Here is a 10835-nt window from a genome sequence, read left to right as displayed (position 1 = left end):
AAAAAAAAAAAAAAAAACAAAGCTTTATCGTCCAGTAATATCTCTCTCTTCGAAAAGGAACAAAGCTCGAACGTTCTCGACGGAATATTTTAGGAAGCGTATCGTATATTGATCGTGAATTAATCAATCGGATTCACTCCGCTTTGTGAACGTTGTTCTCGTGACGCAACAAATAATCCCTGCGTTTGAATTTTCTACCGCACAGGGTACACTTATGCCTCGGCAACTTCCCGCAGCCCTCCCGAAGGTGTCTCGTCAATGAGTCGGTCCATGTGTAACGTTTCCCGCATTTGTAACAGGTGAACGGCGCGTCGTAGTTGACGCGATTGTGGTCCCTCTTCGAGTCTGAAACAGATGACAAAGGGGAACGAGAGATTAACGAGATTAACAAGAGTTACCGTAATCCTTGATCCCTGAACGCGGGTAAATCGTCTTTTTGTTTTATTTTATTTTATTTTTTATTTTATTTTATTTTATTTTATTTTATTTTATTTTTTTTTATTTTTTTTTCACGTTGAAAGAGTTCGAACAGACGGAACAGATGATTTTGAACAACGGGAGGAAGAACGATTCGTTAAGGATCGCGATTCGACGAACTCGAATGGGGATCGAGGAGGTGAGTCGAAGAATGAGAAATATCAGCCGAGTTTAATACATTCTTCTTTATTGTTTCCAATTAAGTGAACCAGTCTATGCTACTTGCAAGACAACGAGTAAATTTCGCAATTAATTAGGTTAATCAGAGAGTTGGAGTATAATTAATTAAGACCCTTTCGTGGTTGCCCGTCGTGGATGTCGCAGAATTTTTATAATCGAGACGTTCTGAGACGTTCTCCTAAGGGAAGGATTTTTGTTTCGATGTTTCGTCAGGATTGCGGCTACTCTTTAAAGGAAGATTAAAAGAAAGGGAAAATTCTAAGAATTTTTGTTTAAATTCGATCCACGGATTCCTCGCTCCTAAAAAATAATGCTGGAGATCTCTAAATCGGATTCTTAATAGAGATTCAAAGTTTTCTTTTTCCTTTTTTGTAAATTTAAGGAATCCACAGATTGAATTAGATAAATGGGATAGATTTTCAAAAAGCAATCTTCCAACTTGAAGAACCGTCTCCTCTAAAGAGACCGAAAGATCGACGTGTTAATCGCTGCCAATTTATGGAACTTCGTATTTTCGATTTCTGACCGCAAAATGGCCGCAACACTGGCGAAGCATCGATAGACTTTTTTAACAACAATTTTCAACGAGATTACCGATGATTAAACGCGATAAAAAAAAAAAAAAAAAAAAAGGAAGAAGAAAAGAATCTTTTTTTCTTCGAACAAGATTCAATGGAATTTCCTCAAATGGGACGTGAGCACCTGCTTGTGACGAAATTTTCTCCCGCACACCGAACACGTGTACTTGGGCTCCACACCGCACTCGTATTTCAAGTGTTTGTTCAACGAATCCCTCCAACGATACTGCCTCCCGCAATTTTTGCATTTCGCCCTTTGCTGCTTGCCGCACTCCTCCCGCAAGTGTCGATGGTAGGAGGACTTCCAAGAATACGATTTACCGCACATCCCACACTGGTACACCGCGTAGTTCCCCTTGTTGTCGCGTCTTATCATCGTGGCCCATCCTGAAATCGTAATTTCCCCGTTAGATCCATCGACGTCTCCAACCCCCCCCCCCCTTCCTGCCCCCGAAAAAAGAACGATGAACGTCCTGCCCTACCACGTACCCTGATATATATATATAATCGGTCTCGTCTGTCTAATACGTGATGTATGTGTAAACATCGTACAACATGTTCCGTTTAAATTAATTTACGTCGAGCAATATCTTCGAAATATCATCGATACACTGAGAGATATATCGATAAAGAAGATTGAATAGAAACAGGGGTTCTATTTATTTCTTTTCGTAGTTTGAATTCGAGTCCGAACCACATTGTTGGTCAATGTATCGTATTTCACAGGGGGATAGATTTAAACGAGACATCTTGTATCAACTTCTGTTTCTAAGCAAAGAAGCGGTTGTATAGGGTTGACATTGAGTAAAAATATTTAGCGATCGAGCTGATTGAAATATTAAAAGAAATACGGAGAATTGTGTCTTTATTTTCAGGTGTTGTACAAAGAGAGTTAGATTTGGGCCTTGCCTGAACGATGGTTATGGAAGGATCATTGATATTGCGAGTCAGACCTGATCAATCTTCGATCTTCTTCGATCGTATCGAGAACATAAGATCATCCGATTTTGGAACAACCTGATTCCTCCTGAGAACTTGAATCAAGAACCTGAAATCAAAATCGAAATGTTGATTATGATGCCGATAATTATTTCCCCTAAGCGGAAAAATAATCTTCGATGGTGGATCTGGAAATATTGCAGTTTTTTTTCCTCTATGTATTTTTTCTCGATGTACAACGCGATACCCGATAAAAAGAAACAAACGTTAATTAATAGATAGTTTGCAAAAGAAAGAGCAAAAAAAAAAAAAAAAAAAAAGAAAAGAAAAGAAGAAGAAACTGGGAACGAGAGGAAAATCTCGTCTCTTCTTGTAAACTTGCAAAGAGAGAAAAAAAAAAAAAAAAAAAAAAAATAGAAAGAAAATAAATAGGGTCGCTCGATAGAAGAAACGGTTCGAAACGAAGCAAGTAACGATTTGCGAAGATTCATCTTCCATGATGATCAGATATGTTCTTCTTCCTCGGATGTTTTCTTCTTCGTCTTCGATGAACGGATGTCGCATCTTCGAATTAGTTCGAAGATGTTAAATCTTGGTTGAGGTGGTACGCAAAACTATCTAATTAAAGTGATTTTGGAGAAGTTCGAAAAATCTCAAGACATGATTTTTACCCTTGCAATCGTGTACTTTGATATTTATAATAAAATTATAATAAACTATGATAACAATACACGTTGCGAAACTAGTGTATACGTATTATAACCAAGGCCTCGGGCAAACATACGTGTTGTCACGAATTTTTCTTTTCAAATGCCGTACAATAATTGTTCAACGTATCACAGAACATTTTTTTTTTTTTTTTTCATAGAATGAAATATATGTGTGTGTATATATATATACATATATATATATATATTTTTTTTCTTTCTTAAAATTAATTTAACGTCGCACTTTCTTCGAAGCTGATCGCATTCATTGCTCGCTTGTTAAAACAATTTGATTCGTATTATATAAATCCGATAAATCGAATTTTTCTCGCTCCTTTCTCTTGCATCGATAAAGAGAGCATTAAAATTGGCAAAAGACGCCGTAAATACAAAAAAAAAAAAAAATAAAATAAAATAAAATAAAATACAATTTCGGAACAGAAACAAGAAAATTTCGTGTAAGACCGCATTAAATTTCGAACCTTGCACGTGCCAACCTTGTCTATTAATTACTCGCTATTTAATTGTATGTATTCGATTCACTTGATAAATGTAACATAGTTGCATTAAAAAAAAAAAAAAAAGAGAGAGAGAGAGAGAGAGAGAGAGAGGAAAAAAAAATAAAAAAAATAATTAGATAAATGTTGCACGAAGCTATTACGCGTAAGAAGTAACGATGATACGAGTATCGCAGGAAAAAATTCTATTCTCTTCTTCTCTGAAGTGAAAAAGTGATGAAGAACTAGTTGGAGTGGAGAGGAGGATGGATAGATTCTTGAGCGATGATGAGGGGAGGGAGGGGGGAGGGATTTGTTTGTTCGTTCATTCTTGCAATGGGTCGTTCACGATCCTAGAAGGAAAATATGGCCGTGTATCTTCGAGTTGTGCCGTTGAAAGTTGCCCTTTTGCTTGAATCCCTTGTTGCAAGTTCTGCAGATGAACTGAGGCAGTTTACCACACTCGACGATCTGGTGGCGTGTCAGGCTGCTCTTGTTCTTGTACGCCCTATCGCACTTGTCGCACGGAAACGGTTTCGGTGATGAATATCTGTTTCTCGAGCAAGAACCTGCAATTTAGAGGTCGAAATATCTCAATTATTCGATCTAATCTTCGTCGTAAGCAAAAATTTAAAAGCACTTTTTACCCTTAAAATTCATCTTCAATGATGCGTAGTGTGTTATTTAAAAATAGCCCATTTCCTCCCCCTCATTCATACACCATTTCTCATACTCTCTCTCTTTCTCTCTCTGTCTCTCTGTCTCTCTCTCTGTCTCTCTCTCTCTCTCTCTCTTTCTCTCTCTTTCTTTCTTTCATCGTGTTTGTTAATTTATCGATAGACGTACTTTTGATATTATATAGAAAGTGAAAGTTTTCATATATATCTGTATATGTATATTTATAAGTTTTTAAGCAAAATATGCGAGAAACGAGGAAAAATACGTTTCGAATATTGAAAAGAAATATTGGACTTTAATCAAAAGTGAGGTATAAAAAGATTGTAGATAGCTGTGTATATTTAGATGATGATCAGGTGTGAAGCAAATATAATAAGTTATATTTATAGAATCTATGATGATTTTTACGTTCTTAAGAAAGCTTTATTTTCTATTTCTATTAATCGGAGATTCGGAAACATATTCAAATCGTACAAATTTTAGAAATTAAATATAAAAGATTGAGAAACGATTATATGAATTCAGAGAATGGGAACATAATTTATAATGATCCTTGTATTTTTCTTTCATAATTGTAAAGCACCGAACTTATTATATTATATTAATTAAATTCTACTTTTATTTGAAGCTTCTCTTCCAGACGTAACAGATGTGACGGATGAATCTTCTTCTATGCGTATCTTCTTTAGCAGAGAGATCTTCCTAGAAGAATTTTTTTCTATCTTTAGTGTTGCGTTCTGTAATAGAAGAGAGAGAGAAGTAAAGACGATCGATTACTTCTCAACAACGGAATCCTGTTTTTCAAAGAAACAATAAGTAAGTAAAAATTAAACGAACGTTTAAATGCAATAAAAGAATAAATTTCATATTTGTATGAAACAAATTTTATCGAGCAAATTTATTAAAGAATTGACAAAGTTTATCATAATCGAGTTCCATATCGTGGTGTTGTACGAAGAATAAACCTGAAATGAAAATTAATAGAAAATTAATAGAATCATTTCGCGTTAAAAAATGCTGCTCTTAAACGCTCGATTATTTTTTTTAAAAACACACAGATCGCATCAGCGAATCAACAAGTGATGTTAGAGACGTCATAAAACTTTATTTCGCAATATTACATCGTTTCCATGGCAACAGAATTTTCATAGAGACATTTAAATTTCCCGCTACTGGAAGACGTGATGGCGGCCCCGCTCAGAGGAGACATTCGATGAATCGCGGCCATATGTTTGACCAAATGATGCTTGTGCATGAATCGGTATCCGCAAACCTCGCAACTGAACTGCGGCAATTTTCCGCATTCCACGCGCTTGTGCTTAAGCAGAGATTCCTTCCACTTGTACGATTTCCCGCAAGATTCGCAGAAGAATCTCGTTTCGTTACATTGCTTCGCGTTTTCCTTCCCTTGACGCGTTCTCGATCGTTGTCGATTATGCGCCAGTTGTTGCCACATTGATTCTGGAAAATTATGCAAGCAGACGATAATGGAACAGTTAATTGAAATAATTATTTAGTTTCGAGAATGATATCGAGTGTGAATCTGAGTATTTGTAAAAAAAAAAAAGAATGTACTAATACACTGTCTATTTGTTGTAAAGTTCTGGTTTTCTTTTTGAATAAATGTTACTCGAAGGATCGTTGAAAAACGAATCGAATGGGAAAAATCCATATTTTCTGATTTATTTCGTGAAATAATAACGAGGATATTTCTCGATAAATAAATTACAAAAATAAGAAATCCCCATATTTTCAACGGGGAGCGAGATCGACGTGGAACATCTTGAGAAAGTCAGAGTTTCTCATGTCTTTGAGGCGGCAACTCGCCAAATGCTGCGTCACGTGATGCCTGTGTTTAAACATTTTCCCGCATTGCGGGCACGGCACGTTTGGCGTCTTTCCGCATTCGTACCGTAGATGTCGATCGAGCGAACTCTTTTGACTGTACACCTTGCCGCAATTACATACGTGCTTCTTCTGGTTATAAATCGAGGCCTGGTTTGGTAAGTTCTGGAATCCAAGCCTCGCGTCTTTCACGTAATACAGGCCCTTGTCATCTGAAATCAGAAATGCATCTTGTGTTAATTATTTTTCACGCTCCGTACGCGAGATTCGTCATTCGTTGCTCGTCAGAAGTCGGATTTAAAACACACTGATTCTTCTTTCTTCTTTCGATAAACTTTCTACGTAAATAATCAAAATGTGCGAGATCCGAAGATTATCGGCTCGGAACTAATCGGAGAAATTCGTGCAAGATCGGGCGAAGTCGAGCGAAGTCGGGCGAGATCGACTGAGATCGCGACACTCACGCGAGATCTCGAAAGTTTCAACTAAATATGGACGACGGTAGAAATTAATATTAACTCGGTAATAATCGAAAGATTCGGCTTTTAAACCGATTCTATTCGATTATTGTTGAATCCATTCGAGTTAAACACGAAAGTTTTGGGATTCTAAGAGCGTTGAATTTTTTTATATTATTCTGAAATTTAGATTCTTGTGTCATAGATCGTTCTCGCATATATCCCTTATATAAATACACGCATATATATTTTTTTTTCACAAAATGATTATAATTATAAACGAATAAAATGATACTATTAAATGTTTATTAAATCTCTGGAGAGATAATTTCGCAAATATTATTTATGAAAAATACAATCGACATTCCTTAACAATCTAATAAAATTTGATAAAACGATGAAAAGAATAATTCATTTTCTCTTTAATGTTTACAATTTGACGATTTCACATGACGCGACCACAAATAAAGTTTGTCGGTTTTAAAGTTGCAGTTTTTACACTGATATCCTTGGCCACATTCGCCACGTTGATGGCACACCAATGAGAACAGGTGTTTGAAGCGTCTCCCACAGTAGCATTTCAGACGACCTGAAAAAGAAAGTGAAAAATGTGTCACTAGAAAGAAACGAATGGAATTCAAGATTTGTATTTCGTTTGCGAGAGACAGGGTTTCTCCTACTCGTCGCCGAAACAGTAAAATCTGGATTCTTTTCCATTTCCATTTCTATTTCCATTTCCATTTCCACTTTAATTTCCGTTTCTATTTCCATTTTCATTCGATCGGTAGTTTGAATAAAAAAAAAAAAAAATATTAGACATTATGAAAAAGTTTATGATTATGATTCAGAGACGACACAATCGGATGTTTGATTTTCACCATGTTAACACTCGTATAACACTAAATGAGAATTTTTTTCAAGCGAAAGCAAAGCGAAAATGTAACAAGATTCGAGGGATGGGCAAATCGTTGCTGAATAATTAAATTCTTTATTGTTCGTCGAGTATCCTCGCTAACACAATGGTTATCAGTGATACACTCACAATGGTAATTATATTTTTAAATTCGCAAAAAATCATAAACCATAAAGAATATATCGTATATATGTAACATTTGTATACGCAACATACGATTCCCGCTGAAGTCGCCTGAGCGTTATGTATTATACATATGTGTAGGTAATGCTTCGCACTTGTGAATGAACAATATTATGCGATTTGTTCTTTTTTCACTTCATAATATTTTCTTTCTTTCTTTCTTTCTTTCTTTCTTTCTTTTTTTTTCTTTTTACCTTCTGCTCGTCACTATCATCCTCAGCATTGGTTGAAAGCTCTCCACAAACAGAGAAAAAAAATGTGTATCGAACGCTTACATGCTAATTATTATCTTATTATCTTCATCGATCTCCTTAAAAGCAAGAGGTATTTTTTTATTTGGGCTATAGCATTTAAGCTTTCAATTTTCTGTCTCTCCTTGATTCTCGCTTGTCTCTCCCTTGTCTCTCGAAAAATCATATTCCAGCCACATATGAAAGCCAAATTGACCAACCCTCATCATCGAGGAAAGCTACTTCGTTGAACATTAATAACCGCTAATGATTTTATATTCCAATGTTTAAAAATTTTTTTTCTTGAAAGAAGAAGAGTCGAATCAATTTGGCTTCTGAGTAATTTGATTTTTCTTTTCATCGTATGCACGCATAAATTTTATTTACACGAATCGTTCTACGTGATTACTGCGTGTATCGCGTTTACAGGCATGGCTTATACATATCGGATATTTGCGCATATGTATCGCGCGCATGCGCGATTAACACGTCCAGGATGGAAGTTTACTAAATTCGGTTCTATTTACATTACAACCGTCCGGACTATGTCCTCGATCATTAATTTTCATCGTCAAAAATTCGATCCAAACAAAAAACTTAAATCTCCTATACTCGTGTTATCAATTTTCTTTCTCGATTCGCGATGATCCATCAAAATTAGTGGCTCACTTAACGATCGAAGAGCCACGTTAAACTAATGCAATCGTTGAACGTAACATCGTCCCAAACGTGTTGATCGCACATAGCACGCGTAACGTTTATTTTTAAAAATAATTCTATTTCCGCTCAGAGTGATCCGCCGACACTGCGGATCGACGGATAAATCAAAATATCGCGTAATCAGCCTCGTTTGTATATATATATTGGCACAAATGTTGCAATATTAACGGAAGTGTATCCTTGCCTATCCGGAAAGAGATTTTTCATCGATAGTATATCTTGAGAAATATATAACCGACGATATCCTTTCCCCAGCACCATATTTAAAAATCGATCTTTTCATTCGATTCCCCTTTTGTACACGGTCCTGTATCATCATATATTTTAAATTCAGAAACGGATCTACGCTATTTCGCATTATAAATTGCGTCGTATTTAAACAGGGGCGCGCGTGTATATGATACACGATTATATATACCGTGTTAAACGTTCGTTATAAATGTACACTTCTCGCTTCCTACGATGTTTATTAATCAGTCTTTGCGCTTCTATTACGCTTTAATATTCGTATTTAATATGCGTGCAAAGATTTCAATGACGAACGAAAGATATAGCAAATTCTTTCTTTCCTTCCTTTTTTCTTTCTTTCCTTTCTTTTTTTTTTAATCACGTTAGACACAGGTCTCGTTTTATTCGTCGTAACGATAATCATTTTCCCGATTTAATTTTTTTTTGGAAGACGCATTCCATTTCGTCGAATTGAAGAAAGCAAAGAAAAAGAATCTCTTTTTTCGAACTTTCTCACTGTACCTTGTCTGATCTTTGGTAAAACGCTAAAACGCTTCGTTTTCTAAAAATATAATTTCACTTCTTTGGCTTTGAATATTTCAAACGGAAACAGCAGATTTTCGATTATATTCCTCGAAATGATAAACGTCAAAATGATGAAATTCGAAATGACGCAGATCATGTCGTCCACGATAATTTTTAATCTCTTTCGAAGATAAACAATTTTCCAATCCAGATCTACAGAGGAGACTATGATCTCTTGAAGCTGTTACTTCGAAATTACACACTACCCTTCTCGAATCTATGAATCACATATCTAAATTTCAGATTCCATATTCAAAGTCCAGATCTGCTATCGTCGTGACGCTAATCAACTTTGTATTCTGTGATCGATCACCAATCTCATTCGAAAGTATAATACGTCCACGTTTCCGCGTATTTTTTGCGGGGACTAGTAATATTCGGATACGAAAACGCACACGACAGAGAAGAACAATAACGTTCTACTCGACCCGGAAACCGTAACGTTCCGTTCGTGTTTTGAGGCACATAATGTCGGACTCGCGGGGCACGCGAGCGCGCGTTAAAAAAACTTCATCGAATACCCGGAAAAGTTCGCAAAGAAGCTTGCGATGAAACGGAAGAAGGGGGCGCTGGTGCGAAGAGGGCGCGCCCAATTTGAAAAATTCAATAAACCGTGCGGATTCGGCGCAAATAATTTTGCGCCGGATGGAAGCGTTCAAGATGCCAAGATTCGAGACCAAGAGCCGAGAACAAGAACGAGCGCGTGGAAGCCGAGACGTTTTTTTTTTTCACGCAGTTTTTGTCGTTCGTTGGAAATTCGCCTCGTCGATTTCTTTCCAACATTCGAATAGAAAGATTCGCGAGGATTGGAATCGATTTCGACCGAAAACCTTCGTAATTTCGTAATTTCGGACAAAAAACGTACGGACGAGTATAGTGGAAGGAGCGACGATCGACGACAAATCGACGAAAAAATTGAACGATCTAGGAATCACGATCGTCGTCGATGATCTACATCTATCTTCTATATTATTTAATAGTAAGATTTAAGATTTAAGTCGTTTCAAAGACGAGAGATCAGGCAAAAAGATTAAGGATCTTGGAACCACAGGTCGCGAGAAAAATGCACGCGGGAAAGAGAGTAATAACGAAGAGGAGAGTATAAAGAGAGAGAAAGAGAGAGAGAGAGAGAGAGAGAGAGAGAGAGAGTAAAAAGTTTGGCCAAAGTTTACGCCTTTTCTTTAGAGGATAAATACGAGATTCAACGTTTCTATAGAACGTTTTATCGATACGCTTCTTCGCTGAGTAGCGGTTGGCCGGTGAACGAATCATCATCGAGTTTCGACTTGACTAGAATCTTGTTCGAAATTAATTTCTTCGTCGAATCTTTGGTCCTTGATCGAGGATTCTCTCGATTCGTTTAGATCTCGAAATTCGTTCAAAGTTGTTTTACGCGCAAAATTATGGTAAGAATTCGAGATATTCCGTATTGTCCTCGACGACAGACGGAATGTGTGATTTAGTACGTATTCGCACGCGCGTATTATTTTTCCAAAATAATATTTTTCTACGCGCAACTCTATTCGACGAGTCGAATTACTTGGGGAGTAAACGAATTACTTGGGAAGAATCGAATTACGCGCCATCGCTTTTTTTCTCTCCATTTATATATATATA

At 36.6% G+C, this 10835-nt stretch overlaps 1 protein-coding gene across 7 annotated transcripts in view; it reads right to left on the bottom strand.

Moving 5' to 3' along the window:
• Positions 1 to 10835, bottom strand: part of LOC122713273 (longitudinals lacking protein) — a 188725-nt gene that overhangs the window by 19351 nt on the left and 158539 nt on the right. Inside the window, exon 7 of one of the 7 annotated variants that reach the window (XM_043933561.1) lies at positions 5159 to 5517. The exons of 5 other annotated variants lie outside the window; for them this stretch is intronic. In XM_043933561.1, coding sequence (XP_043789496.1) covers positions 5174 to 5517 — 344 coding nt within the window. In that variant the 3' untranslated portion in view covers positions 5159 to 5173. Of the gene's footprint in view, positions 1 to 5158; positions 5518 to 5691; positions 6114 to 10835 lie in introns of those variants that run through there. One more of the 7 variants, XM_043933574.1, reaches the window with a different exon arrangement.

This window comes from Apis laboriosa, unplaced genomic scaffold (genome assembly GCF_014066325.1).
Source record: "Apis laboriosa isolate Shangri-la unplaced genomic scaffold, ASM1406632v1 scaffold23_cov150, whole genome shotgun sequence".
Lineage (NCBI taxonomy): Eukaryota > Metazoa > Arthropoda > Insecta > Hymenoptera > Apidae > Apis > Apis laboriosa.
This window is presented reverse-complemented; position numbering and strand designations above follow the sequence as displayed.